At 45.0% G+C, this 15,149-nt stretch overlaps 1 protein-coding gene across 5 annotated transcripts in view; it reads left to right on the top strand.

Annotated features, from left to right (window-relative positions):
* xrn1 (5'-3' exoribonuclease 1) overlaps nucleotides 1-15,149 on the top strand; it is a 130,481-nt gene that overhangs the window by 105,161 nt on the left and 10,171 nt on the right. For all 5 annotated transcript variants that reach the window (XM_070883655.1, XM_070883649.1, XM_070883654.1 and 2 more), the window contains 2 exons: nucleotides 6,013-6,181; nucleotides 8,922-9,079. In XM_070883655.1, the coding sequence (XP_070739756.1) occupies nucleotides 6,013-6,181; nucleotides 8,922-9,079 (327 nt within the window). The remainder of the gene's footprint in view (nucleotides 1-6,012; nucleotides 6,182-8,921; nucleotides 9,080-15,149) is intronic.

Here is a 15,149-nt window from a genome sequence, read left to right as displayed (position 1 = left end):
TCTTTGTCAAACGCAAAGGCTTCCACTCTCTGAACATTCAACTTGTGTGTGACCACCAGTGTTGGATCCTGGCAGTTGATGCGAGGCAAATATTTGACAGCTGGAGTATAATGTTGGAAAGTATGAGGTCATGCACTTTGGCAGGAAAAATCAAAGAGTAAGTTATTATTTATATGGAGAAAGATTGCAAAGTGCTGCAGTACAGCGGGACCTGGGGGTACTTTTGCATGAAACACAAAAGCTTAGTATGCAGGTACAGCAAGAGATCAGGAAGGCCAATGGAATCTTGGCCTTTATTGCAAAGGGGATGGGGTATAAAAGCAGGGAAGTTTTGCAACAGTTGTACAGAGTATTGGTGAGGCCACACCTAGAATACTGCGTGCAGTTTTGGTTTCCAGATTTACGAAAGGATATACTTGCTTTGGAGGCAGTTCAGAGGAGGTTCACCGAAGGTTCATCGGGTTGATTCCAGAGATGAGGGGTTTGACTTATGAGGAAAGGTTGAGTAGGTTGGGCCTCTACTCATTGGAATTCAAAAGAATGACAGGTGATCTTATCGAAACGTATAAGATTATGACGGGGCTTGACAAGGTGGATGCAGAGAGGATGTTTCCACTGATGGGGGAGACTAGAACTAGAGGGCATAATCTTAGAATAAGGGGCCGCCCATTTAAAACTGAGATGAGGAGAAATTTCTTCGCAGAGGGTTGTGAATCTGTGGAATTCACTGCCTCAGAGAGCTGTGGAAGTCGGGACATTGAATACATTTAAGACAGAAATGGACAGTTTCTTAAATGATAAGGGGAAAAGGGGTTATGGAGATCGGGCAGGGAAGGGGATCTGAGTCCATGATCGAATCAGCCATGATCGTATTAAATGGCGGAGCAGGCTTGAGGGGCCGTATGGCCTCCTACTACTCCTATTTCTTATGTACCCAGGCAGCAGCCATGATTCATTCATTCTGCGCCAGACCAGTGTGCCAGCCGTCTTCACCGGCCTGAATCAGAATTGTGATTGGCTGCTTGGGGACAAGGGACACCCCCTGTCCACTTGGCTGCTCACTGCACTGCGGAACCCCAGGACAGCGCCAGAGCATGCCTACAATGCTGCTCATTGTGCCACCAGGTGCATCATCGAGCAATACATAGGCATCCTTAAGTCGAGGTTCCGGTGCCTGGACCGCTCTGGTAGCACCTTGCAGTACTCTCCTCAATGGGTCTCCATAATTGCCATGGTCTGCTGCATGCTGCACAACCTGGCCATCATGAGGGGACAGCCACTGGAGATCGAGCCAGCAGCACCACCTGAGGAGGAGGAGGGGTATCCCCGTCGCCCCAGAGCTAGGAGACATCATCCCTATCGCAACCCTGGAACGGAGGTGCAGCTGCGTCTCATAGGATTATCTGAAGCGAGCAGCTATCTACACATGACCTTCAGCTACCACTTTCAATGGCCATCGCAATGAGTGCCTTAACACAGAATTGCCCACTCCCAGATGAAACATTTGGCCAAATATATGTGCCAAAAATAAAGGCTTATCCAATTATCCAAATCACTGCAAAAACAGACCATAAAGAACAATATAATACTGTTTACCCCTGTGCATCTCAGTATAACACCTGTTACGCGTGAATACCCTAATACCACGCCTAACTGTTATCCCTGTGGCTGCATCATGGGTTCAGGAAGGCTGCTGTGGTTGTCTGGGAATTCAGTTGGAAGGGCCGGGTGCAGACTGGCCAGTACCCACCTGGGAGGGTGCCTGAAACCTCCCCTGCAATCTCCCTCCATGCATTCTGTACTGGCGGTCTGCCAGGTCTCCCCACGTCAGGAAACAGTATTCTTCTTCTGTCTTCCACACCGTCCATCAGTGTCTCCAGCTCCATATCAGTGAACCTATTGGCTCTCCTTGCACCTCTTACACCAGCCATCCTTCCAACCTCCTTCCCCCCTCCCCCCCAGGGCCTTGCTGCAAACCCTGCCCTTTTAAAAAGGCCAAAGAGCAACTGGCTCATTAGAAACCCTTTCCTGCTGAATTTCTCCGTGGTGATAACGCTCAAACTAAGACAGCCACACTGCTGAAAATTCCACTTTGGGAGGGTTCATTAGCGCTGGAACCCATTTGTTCTCTTTTGGAGCTGAATATGGGGTGGCCCAGCCACGAAAAACTTTCGGCACTCATGGCCACAGAAAGCACCAGCTTTCTAGCGGTACTGAATTTTGGGGCCCAAGGTTGCGAACAGTGTGGTTAGCCTCAGACAGAAGTTGGGGAGTGGGATGGAGTCTATGGTGGGGACCGAAAACACTGGCTTCGGTCTTCCCAATATTCAATTGGAGAAAATTTTTGCTCATCCAGAGCTAGATGTCAGACAAGCAGTTTGACAATTTAGAGACCATGGAGGGGTTGAGAGAAGTAGTAGTGCAGTAGAGCTGGGTGTCGTCAGCGTACATGTAGAAACTGGTGCTGTGTTTTCGGATGATGTCGCCGAGAGGCAACATGTAGATGAAAAATAGGAGGGGCCAAGGATAGATCCTTGGGGGACACCAGAGGTAATGAAGCCGGAGCGGGAAGAGAAGCCGTTGCAGGTGATTCTCTGGCTACGATTAGATAGATAAGAATGGAACCAGGCGAGCACCGTCCCACCCAGCTGGACGGCAGTAGAGAGGCGCTGGAGAAGGATAGAGTGGTCAACCATGTCAAAGGCTGCAGACAAGTCAAGAAGGACGAGAAGGGATAGTTTGCCTTTGTCACTGTGAGAAAGGATGTAATTTGTGACTTTGATGAGACCCGTTTCGGTATTGTGGCAAGGGTGGAAACTGGATTGGTGGGATTCAAACATGGTGTTGCGGGAAAGATGGGCACGGATTTGGGAGGCAACCACACGTTCAAGCACTTTGGAGAGAAAAAGGAGGTTGGAAATGGGGCGGTAGTTTGCAAGGACGGAGGGGTCGAGGGTTGGATTTTTGAGGAGATGGTTGATGACGGCAGATTTGAGGGAGAGGGGGACAGGAGGAGAGAGAACCGTTAGCAATGTCAGTTAACATGGGAGCCAGAAAAGGAAGTTGGGTGGTCAGCAGTTTGGTTAGGAATAGGGTCAAGGGAGCATGAAGTGGGTCTCATGGACAGGATGACCTTGGAGAGGTCAGTTGGGGAGATTGGAGAGTAAGTGGAGAAAGATGCGAGGTCAGGGCTAGAGCAGTGAGGGGGATCCTTAGAGGATGTTTGGCCCAGTGGGCTAGGGGAAGGAAGGGAATAGGCAGAAGTGGCCGAACGGATGGTCTCAATCTTCGAGACAAAGAAGTCCATGAGCGCATCACACACTTATTGTCGGAGGTAAGGATGGTGTCTGGGAAGAGGGGTTTAAAAAGACAGTTAGCAGTGGAGAATAGAAGCAGGGGATTGTCTTTACATTCCAGAATGACTCTCGAACAGTGAGCAATTTTGGCAGACAAGTGCAGGACCCGATAATGCTTTACGTGGCCCAGCCAGATCTGGCGGTGAATGGCCAAACTAGTTGTCCGCCATGTCTGTTCAAGTCTGTGCCCCTTGGATTTAAGGGAGCGAAGATCAGGGCTGTACCAGGGGGAACAGCCAAGGTGAGAGAGTAATCAATTTAACAGGGACCAGAGCATCAAAGGTGGTGGTGTGGGTGTGATTGAGCAGATCGGTAGCTGCAGAAATGTCATGGTGAATGGAAGGCCAAAGGCTGGACAGTTGGGAGCTCATAAGTGCAGTTGTAAGAGAGTCGGGGGAGAGATTTTTTTCAGGGGGCGGACATAGAAGGAGGTTAGGGGGGATGGGGTGGGAGTGGAAGGGGGATGTGTGTGGCGAGCGATACGAGGAAGTGGTCACAGATGGCCATATCTATGATTGACACGATGGGAGTAGCAAGGCCACGAGAGATAGTAAGGTCGGGGGGTTGGCTGTGAATATGGGTTGGGGAGTTTACATGGAGGGAGAGATTAAGAGAAGATAGGAGGCTAGTGAATTCAGAGGAGAGAGAGCATGATGAATTGAGATGGAGGTTGAAATCACTGAGGATGAGAAGTCGTTTGGTGCAGAGTCTGAGGGAGGAAAGTAATGAAGAAATATCAGAAACAAATTAATGGCAGAGCGGATATTATCAAAGTTGATGGTCAATCAAAACCCCACCAGGCGACTAAATTACATATGTTAGGACTAATTTTTTAAAATATAATTTAAGTTTGAAGAGAATATGTATTACAACCATCATGTGGGAAATAGCCTGCTGAAAATGTGACTTTTTTTCTACATGTTAAGTCAGGGATCCCAAAACTGAATTGGGTTTGTGTTATGTTTTGGCTTGATTTGTAAAAGGTTTGAGACAATGACAAATATAGGTGATAGGTTGCTGAGATTTTGCATCAATGAGTTGATGCTATCAATTGGTTTCGTATTTATCAACAATCTGGGATGATTCAAACCGAGGATTCTGAGTGAGCAGTGTTCTAAGCAACAAAATGTAGTTATGAGGGAACCAGTTTAATGTTGATTACTGTGTAATAGATGCAAGGTATTTTCAGGCCATATAATCCATCGGTCTGTAATCCATCGAAAGAAATGTATCTCTGATTATCGATCTATAGTTCAAAATATTCTTGTGTAGTCTTAATCCACATTAAGGCCCCAAGTTTCCACATGATAAAAAACGGGCGTCCCTCCGAGCTGGGCGCCCGTTTTTCGCGCTGAAAACGGCGCCGGGAAAAAACCGCGCGATTCTGGAGTGCCCTGCAGCTCCATGTCTGCTTGGGGCGGAGCCTACCACTCGCGCCGATTTTGTAAGCGGGAGGGGGCGGGTACCATTTAAATTAGTTTTTTTCCTGCCGGCAACCCTGCGCGTGCGCGTTGGAGCGTTCGCAGACGCGCAGTGTGAAGGAAACATTGGCACTCGGCCATTTTTGTAGTTCTTTGTAGCTGTTTAATTTTTGAACATTTTTTGATAAAAGCACATTGCCATCAGCACATCAGCACTGAGGCTTCTTGCAGCAGTGAGAAGGCTGCAGGAAGCCTCAAAGTTGAGGCAGTCGTTTCCCGACGGCCTCCCCCCCCTGCCGTCGGGAATGGCTGCTGAACTTGTGAGGCTTCCTGCAGCCTTCTCACTGTCTCCTTTCCCCTCCCCCCCCCCGCCCGCCGTCTGGAACGGCTTCCTCCTCCCTCCCCCCCCACGGGAACGAACGGCTGCCTCCCCCCCCCCCCCCCCGCCGTCGGGAACGAACGGCTGCCTCCCCCCCCCCCCCCCCCGCCGTCGGGAACGAACGGCTGCCTCCTTCCCCCCCCCCGCGGGAACGGCTGCCTCAACTTGTGAGGCTTCCTGCAGCATTCTCCCTGGCTGAAGCACTTTTACACAGGTAGGAAGATGGTTTATTTCATCTTTTCTTTGCTTATAAATTTTTATTCAGGTTGGATTTATTTGTATAATATTTGTATAAGTATAAATAAGGATTTATTATAGAATTTAATGACTTCCCTCCCCCCCCCCCCCACCTCGTTCTGGACGCCTAATTTGTAACCTGCGCCTGATTTTTTAATGTGTAGACAAGGTTTTTTCAGTTCTACAAAAATCTTCACTTGCTCCATTCTAAGTTAGTTTGGAGTATGTTTTCACTGTGGAAACTTTGAAATCAGGCGTCAGTGGCCGGACACGCCCCCTTTTGAAGAAAAAATTCTGTTCAAAAGTGAAACTGTTCTAACTGACTAGAACTGCAGAAAAAAAAATGTGGAGAATTGCGATTTCTAAGATAGTCCGTTCTCCACCAGTTGCTCCTAAAAATCAGGCACAAATCATATGGAAACTTGGGCCCTAAGTACTTGGGCATTCTAATCTAGTTATATCTAAATACTGCCCTGCTCCCGCTATGAAGTCTTCTGTTTGTTATAAGTTAATAATTTGGATCTTTTCTTTGCATATTGATTTTGTGGATGTAGGAACCACTATTTAATTTTTTTTTTAAATTCTGATAGATCATAAATATTTTTAATTTTGCTAATAGAAAGGAACACAGATGTTGAAGGAAATTCTGAAGATAGATGGTGCAAGTTCAGCCCCTGAGAAAGAAACTAATGTAACCTCTAATGTAAAGCAAGAAAGCTCTCAAACTTCCCCTGCCCAACCTGAGAAACCAGTATATCCATCCCACCAACGTCCAATTAAAAAACTTGGTAAGTAATAAATGACATTTAAACTGATGCACTGTAATCCTTTTAACATTTGTCCTGTTAAAGCTCAAGTCTATGAAGAGAGTGGGGCCGCTGTTCTAGTAACTGCAAAACTATTACCGAATTACCAGTGGACTCCCAACAAAGAGACCTGAATTTGAATCCCAGTCTCCACTAGCATGTCCTTGTTCAGTTTACTTGTCTCAGGAGATGAGCAATCTTGCTCAGTAATGGGGTGTCATCAATGTATACAGACAGAAAGTGGTGCAATGTTGCTTTTTGCCTATGATTCCAATCTTTGCTGTGAAATACATCAAGCAAAGGCCATGAACTTCCTTATAGGGCAGTAAACCTAGTGGCCCATTTACGTGCATCTTTTACTGAGTAGTTCCAGAATAATGGTGGTGGTCTATGAACCTGTTGCACATAGCTAGTCATGAAAAATGAATGAAGAGGAGAAAATAACTTAAAGATGGTGACCAGAACAATATAGTATTACCTAATCGGGCATGAAACCATTTGAATAAACTTTTATTTCTCCAGCTAACTTTCTCCCTCCTCTTTCCTGGTGATGTTGACTCCATGTTGAGGTATGGTTCCACTGGTGCTGGATGCCTTCTGGTACCTTGCCCATTATTAATATGGGAACCTTGATGTTGACAGTGAATGATGACAGGCTGTCTGAATGCAGGAGTTTACATCAGAATAAAGCCTATCCTGCTCTTAACCTGTCATCCTTGCACGTCCATTTGAAGCAGATATCACTGAATAGTAATTCGATATGGCAACCCATTTGTACCATCAAGCCGATTCCTTTCACAGGCAATCATCAACACTACCCAATCCATTTAATCACCCGAAGAGGGGTTCTGCAGAGCTTTTCTTGCCCCACAAAAGTAAATTGAGTAAACCTCATGTAATTTACAAATTGAACTGGTGTCAGATCTGTACATTTATTAAAATTCTCTCCCTATAAGTAGCTATTAATATTGGAGTGAACTTGCCGTCCGCAAGAATCCGTTATCCATGATTGACTCCAACCATTTGTTTTTTTTGCAATTTCTGTTTACATTAGATTAGGAATTTACTGTGATTGTGACAAGGTGAGGTAGCTGAATTACCATAATCGACAAAAGTGGCTGAAGTTACTCATTGGATTTTGCTGATAGTTTAGACTACTTTCACTCTTTTGGGTTCTGTGACTCCAAGCCAATTCCTCTGTTATATTGTACTTTGTTCAAAGAAATAAGTAAAAAAAAAATGTGTGTGTGTGTATAAGAACATGACGTTAAAAATTAGGAGCAGGTGTAGGCCATACAGCCCTTTGAGCCTGCTCCGCTATTCAATAAGATCCTGGCTGATCTTTGACCTCAACTCCACTTTCCCCCCCCTTCCCCGATCTCCATATCCCTTGATTCCTCTATCTATCTATCTCAGCCTTGAATATACTCAACGACTCAGCATCCACAGCCCTTTGGGGTAGAGAATTTCAAAGATTCACAACCTCTGAGTGAAGAAATTCTTCTTCATCTCAGTCTTAAATGGCCGACCCCTTATCCTGAGACTGTGACCCCTGGTTCTAGACTCCCCAGCCAGGAGAAACAACCTCTCAGCATCTACCCTGTCAATCCGTGTCTTGTATGTTTCAATGAGATCACCTCCCTTTCTTCTAAACTCCAGAGAGTAGAGGCCCAATCTACTCAAATCGCTCCTCATAGGTCAATCCACTCGCCCTCTCATCCCACGGATCAATCTAGTGAACCTTTGTTGCACCGCCTCCAAGGCAAGTAAATCCTTCCTCAGATAGGAGACCAAAACTGTGCACAGTTCTCCAGGTGTGGTCTCACCAAGCCCTGTACAATTGTAGTAAGACTTCCTTACTCTGTACTCCAACTCCCTCGCAATAAAGGCCAATATGCCATTTGCCTTCCTAAATTGCTTGCTGTATCTGCATGCGAACATTCTGTTTCCTGTACGAGGACACCTAAATCTCTCTGAACCCTTACATTTAATAATTTCTTACCGTTTAAAAATCTATTGTTTTTCTATCTATTCTTCCTACCAAATTGAATAACCTCACATTTCCCCACATTATACTCCATCTACCACCTTATTGGCCTTTGTGTCCTCCTCACAGCTTACTTTCCCACCTTGCTTGGTATTGCCAGCAAATGTGGATACATTGCACTCGGTCCCTTCATCTAAGTCATTAATATAGATTGTAAATAGCTGAGGTCCAAGCATTGATCTTTGCGGCACCACACTAGTTACAGCCTACCAACTGGAAATTGACACACACATTTTTGACTCCACGTTTTTTGTTCATGAATCAATCCTCTTATCCATGCTATATTACTTCCAACCCCATGAGCCCTTACCTTGTGTAGCAACCTTTTATGTGGCACCGTATCGAATACCTTTTGGAAATCCAAATATACTACATCCACTTGTTCCCCTTTATCTACTAGTTACATCCTCAAAAAACTTTAATAAATTTGTCAAACTTGATTTCCCTTTCATAAAACCATGTTGACTCTGCTTAACCATTTATACATAGAAACACTTTAACTTTTGATTGCTGTTTTAAAAGTGTGCTGAGTGACCATGGTATACCAGTAGTATCAACCATTATACATTGTAGAATTTTATGTTTAATTCCTAATGGCAAAATTCTTATGTTTATGTATGTTTTATAGAAAATAGCTTAAAATGTACCTTTTCTTGTGTAAAATCATTTTTCTAGCTGCGCAAATCATCAAACCTCAGGGGTCACTGGGTGGAGAAATCTCAGGACATTATCGCGGACAGCCTCCTTTATCCACGCCAGTGTCTGAGCTGTTCGTTATTTGTGCCAGAGTTGGTCTACCACATCCAGATTTCTCGTTTATCAAGACCCCACAGGTTGGAACATATTTGAATTGTTGTTTAAACTTAACAGTTTAAAGCTTGCTGATTGGCAACATGCTAGTGGATGTTTGGTACTGCTGATCAGCGTGCTAAGTACTAGTAAACTTTTGCTGACCAAAGGCAAACTTTATATCAACATCACTGTTTCAGTTTTTAGTCTTTGAATCGGTTTGGCTGGTATTGAAGAATTTACTTGTTGCATTTCTATCCAGTAGCTGAAGTATAATTACAGTAATTAAGATTAGATTGTTGGACATACATTTGTCCAAGTTTCTGCTATGCAAGTTGGTATTTTTCCAAGGACTCTAATTATTTTTGTCATCTTTCCAAATCTCCCTTACTACAGGCTTTTATTGAAAATTACAATTCGTTCATTCCAGTCTACTCAAATCAAATACTCCTCTATCACTCAAACTTGGGCTATGTGCATAAATGGGCAAACATGTCTGTATTTTCCCCTTCCATTCGGCTTTGTTCTTGTTGACATAGAAAATAGGTGCAGGAGTAGGCCATTCGGCCCTTCGAGCCTGCACCACCATTCAATATGATCATGGCTGATCATTTTTGCAACTTTAGTAACCCATTCCTACTTTCTCTCCATAACCCTTGATCCCTACCCCTACCGCATACCCCTCTTTGATACTGAACCTGCTCCTGTTGATCCCAGCGGCTGGATGATCATCTATGAACTAGTCTAACGCAAAGCAGTGAAGATTTGAACTGCCTTACAGTTGTACAAAATAGGCCAGTTACCCTGTAAAAGAATTGACATTTTGGAAACATCCCAAACATTCCACTTCCGTCTTTTTTGAAAATGTCTTTATTGAAAATTTTTACTGTGGTGTGAGGCATTGTGCCCTTAAGCTTGTATGCAAGTTTCTGATGCAGAACAAACCTTCCACTGTGTCCCAATCTTGCACCTAAACTCCCATCTCAAAAGTGCAACCCCTAACTGCACCCATGTGCCACTTTCTCTCGGCCAACATCTCCCCCCGTGGTCTCTTCAAGTGAGATTGGTGATTAGTGCTGAATTAGGTATGGCGTCAAATAGTGCAGCACTGAAGGAGGTCATTCGACCCTTCGAAACTGTGCGGCTCTTTTTGAAGAGCAACCCAATTATTCCCCACTCCCCCGCTCTTTTCCCCGTATCCCTGCAATTTTTTTCTCCTTCCAGTATTTATCCAGTTCCCTTTTGAAGGCTACTATTAAATCTGTTTCCACCACCCTATCAGTAATGCATTCCAAACACTAACCGCTCGTTGCGTTAAAAAGTTCTTCCTCGTGTCGCCTTTGCTTCTTTTGCCAATCACCTTAAATCTGCGCCCTTTGGCATGTCAAATTGTGCTTGGTAACACTCCTGTGAAACACCTTGGGACGTTTTACTAAGTTAAAGGTGCTATATAAATGCAAGTTGTTATGAGGGTACGGGGCCCAAAAGAGCCCAGGGGCGGCATGGGCCAGCCCACAATGCGATATGTGTGCGCTCTAGGTCTGTGCAGCAGAGCAGGTCTCCGGTCATCCTGGCTAACCCTTGCCACTAAATAAAGGCCGAGCTCTGTCAAGCCCGTATGGTGGCTGGTGTGCAACGGTCACCACACGTTAAAAAAATCCACGCATTGTCATCTTCCACCCCCTCAATTGGAGTTCAGGACTGAAACATCGGGTCCTTCATTGAAACACCTGTGAACTCTTGTGGAAGCAAGTCATCCTCGTTCGAGGGAGCGCCTATGATGCAAGTTTCAAAATATTTCCAGATTTCCATTGTCCCTAAGCTTGGCTTTCAAGATTCAGGTCTATAATTGTAACTCATTTATCAGTGTTGAGAACAGTATTTTATATTGCAAGAATGTATTTTGTCACGAGAATTTGTGAGTGTAAGAATGTATCATTATTTTGAGAATTCTTGGGGCTTGAACCCATGACCTTTTGACTCGAAGGTGAGCGTGCTACCACTGAGCTGAGCCAAGCCTGACGCCTAGTAACTCATGTGGGCTAGCCAAGAATAAATACCACAGCTGCAGACTAGACCACTCCAGCAGACAAATTGGGTTTCTTTCATTCTTTCTGTAGAAAGTACCATTGATTTTTGTCCTCATAATTAGCAGGTGTAGTTTACTTTGACTAAAGATTACTGTTGGCTTAGATTTAGATTGACTTTTTAAAAAGGTAATTTTAAACTTGAAGGCTGCTGCAGTTACTTAAATACTGGCAACTTTAAAGCACGTGGGAAATTGTTGATCAAGTAGATTCATTACATTGTGATCTGAACAAGATACTCACAAAGAAGAATTTGTGGGAGGGTGCTGACCTGTACTCTGCACTGCAAGTTTTTAGCAATGGTATCTAGAGTTTATTTGTCAAACATAGCATCATAGAATAGCACAGCACAGCACAGAAGGAGGCCATCCAGCCCATTCCGGCTCTATCGAAGAGCAATCCAGTCTCCAGCCCCAGCCTCCCGCTCTTTCCCCAGAGCCCTGCAATTTTTTCTCCTTCAAGTATTTAGTCAATTCCCTTTTAAAGGCTCATCATCATAGGCAGTCCCTCAGAATTGAGAAAGACTTGCTTCCACTCTAAAAATGAGTCCTTAGGTGGCTGAATAGTCCAATACAAGAATCACAGTCCCTGTCACAGGTGGGACAGATAGTCGTTGAGGGAAAGGGGGGAGGGACTGGTTTGCCGCACGCTCCTTCCGCTGCCTGTGCTTGATTTCTGCATGCTCTCAGTGACGATACTCGAGGTGCTCAGCACCCTCCCAGATGCACTTCCTCCACTTAGGGCGGTCTTTGGCCAGGGACTCCCAGGTGTCGGTGGGGATGTTGCACTTTATCAGAGAAGCTTTGAGGGTGTCCTTGTAACGTTTCCTCTGCCCGCCTTTGGCTCGTTTGCCGTGAAGGAGTTCCGAGTAGAGCGCTTGCTTTGGGAGTCTTGTGTCAGGCATACGAACAATGTGGCCCGCCCAGTGGACTGATCAAGTGTGGTCAGTGCTTCAGTGCTGGGAATGTTGGCCTGGTTGAGGACGCTAATGTTGGTGCGTCTGTCCTCCCAGGGGATTTGTAGGATCTTGCGAAGACATTGTTGGTGGTATTTCTCCAATAACTTGAGGTGTCTACTGTACATGGTCCATGTCTCTGAGCCATTCAGGAGGGTGGGTATTACTACAGCCCTGTAGACCATGTGCTTGGTGGCAGATTTGAGGGCCTGGTCTTCAAACACACTTTTCCTCAGGCGGCTGAAGATTGCACTGGCGCACTGGAGGCGGTGGGGAATCTCGTCGACAATGTCTGCTCTTGTTGAGGCTCCCGAGGTATGGGAAATGGTCCACGTTGTCCAGGGCTGCGCCGTGAATCTTGATGACTTGGGGGCAGTGCTGTGCGGCAGGGACAGGCTGGTGGAGAGCCTTTGTCTTACGGATGTTTAGCGTAAGGCCCATACTTTCGTACGTCTCAGTGAATACGTTGACTATGCTTGGAGTTCAGCCTTCCTATGTGCGCAGACGCAGGCGTCATCCGTGTACTGTGGCTCGAAGACAGAGGTTGGAGTGGTCTTGAACTCAGCCTGAAGGCTACTATTGAATCTATGTCAGACAATGCATTCAAAATCCTAACCACTTATTGCAAAAAAGTGTTTTCTTAATTTGCTACCCACCTTAAATCTGTGCCCTCTTGTTATCGACCCTTCAGCCATTGGAAACCGTTTCTCTTTATTTACTCTACCTAAACCCTTCATAATTTTAAATACCTCTATCAAATCTCCTCCGCCTTCTCTACTCCAAGGAGAACAACCCCAGCCTCTCTCGTATATCCACGTAACTGTTATCCCTCATCCCTGGAACTATTCTAGTAAATCTCTTCTGTATACTCGCCAAAGCCTTCATGTCCTTCCGAAAGTGTGGTGCCCTGAATTGGACACACTATTCCAGCTGGGACCGAACTAGTGATTTGTATAGGATTAGCATAACATCCTGCCTTTGTATTCTATGCCTCTATTGATAAAGCCCAGAATCCTATATGCTTTACTAACTGCTTTGTTAACCTGTCCTGCCACCTTCAAAGATTTGAGCACCAGCACCCCCAGGTGTTTCTGTTCTTACATCCCCTTCAAAATTGTACCATTTAGTGTGCAAGGTCTCTCCTAATTCTTCTTACCAAAGCACATTACCTCACACTTCTCTGCATTGAATTTCATCTGCCATGTGTCTGTCTATGTCATCTTGAAGTCTATTACTGTCTTCCTCACTGTCCTCACTGTTCACTGTGTTATCTGCAAATTTCTAAATTGTGCCCTATACCCTCAAGTCCAAGTCATTAACATATATCAAAAACAGCAGTGGTCCGAGTACTGAACCTCAGGGAATGCCAATGCATACCTCCCTCCAGTCCAAAAAACAGCCACACACCACAACTCTGTGTCCAATCCCAAAGCCAGTCTTGCATCCTTGCTGCTGCTGCCCCACTTATCCCATGGGCTTCAATTGTGCTAACAAGCCGTGTATGTGGTTCTTTGTCAAACACCTTTTGAAAGTCCAAATACACAACATCAACTGCACTGCCTTCATCCACCTTCTCTGTTACCTCATCAAAAAACTCAATCAAGTTAGTCAAACATGATTTGCCCTTCACCAAATCCGTGCTGGCTCTCCTTTATTAGCCCATGCTTGTCCAAGTGGCTGTTAATTTTATCCAAGCACAGGCATCTTCCACCCCCTCAACTGAAGTTCAGGACTGGAACATCGGGTCCTTCATTGAAATATCTGTGAACTCTTGTGGAAGCAAGTCATCCTCGTTCGAGGCAACGCCTATGATGATGACGATGATGATGATGATGAATTTTCTCCCAGGTTATTTCTAAAAGATTCCCATCACTGTTAAACTGGCTGGCCTGGAATTGCCAGGTTTATCCATCTCTCCTTTTTTTGAACAAGGGTGTAACATTTGCAATGCTCTAATCCTTTGGCACCACCCCTGTATCTAAGGAGGATTGGAAGATTGTGGCCAGGACCTCCGCAATTTCTACCCTTGCTTCCCTCAGCAATTTGGGATGCATTCCATCTGGACTGGATGACCTATCCACTTTAATTACCACCAGACTATCTAGTATCTATTTTTATCTCGTCCAGTATCCCAGCACCCTCCTCATTTACTATAGCTTTGGCAAAGTCCTCTTCCATTGTAAACACTGATGCAAAGTACTCATTTAGTACTTCAGCCATGCCTTCTGCCTTCTGCTTCCACCAATAGTTCTCCATTTTGGTCCCTAACCAGCCCCACTGCTCCTCTGACAGCTCTTTTACTGCTGATGTGCCTATAGAAAACTTTTGGATTCACTTTTATGATAGCCACAAACTCAAAAGTCCTTCATTGGCCGGAATCGAACTTGGGTCAAACATGGCAGGCGAGAATTCTATCCCTGAATCACCAATGCCCACATGGCCCCTGCCTGCATGTGTCCAGTTGGAAATCTGTCTGAAAGCATCTGATACTGAATTATTATAGAATTTAAACTGTGTTTCAGTTGAGGAGGATGGGGAAAAGCGGTAAACATTACTTTTAATAATCCTGAAGCACAACAATCAAATGAACTGTATACAGAAAGACATTAGTAAAATGTTATAATGTACACAATTAGAAGTTTGAGGAAGAAATGGAATGTATTTTGGAAAATTGTGAAGATGCCTGTGTAATAATGAACTACTCAAACCTCAATCTGCTATTGGGGGTAATGTATTGACGTGGATAGAGAACTGGTTGGCAGACAGGAAGCAGAGAGTCGGGAAAAACTGGTCCTTTTCAGAATGGCAGGCGGTGACTAGTGGGGTGCCGCAGGACTCAGTGCTGGGACCCCAGCTATTTACAATATACATTAATGAATTAGATGAAGGAATTAAGTGTAATATCTCCAAGTTTGCAGATGACACTAAACTGGGTGGCAGTGTGAGCTGTGAGGCGGACGCGAAGAGACTGCAGGGTGACTTGGACAGGTTAGGTGAGTGGGCAGATGCAGTATAATGTGGATAAATGTGAGGTTATCCACTTTGGTGGCAAAAACACGAAGACATAATATT

The sequence above is a fragment of the Pristiophorus japonicus genome, chromosome 6 (assembly GCF_044704955.1).
Source record: "Pristiophorus japonicus isolate sPriJap1 chromosome 6, sPriJap1.hap1, whole genome shotgun sequence".
Taxonomy (NCBI): Eukaryota; Metazoa; Chordata; class Chondrichthyes; family Pristiophoridae; genus Pristiophorus; species Pristiophorus japonicus.
Note: the sequence above shows the minus strand (reverse complement) of the source record. Positions and strands in the feature narration are given on the sequence as shown.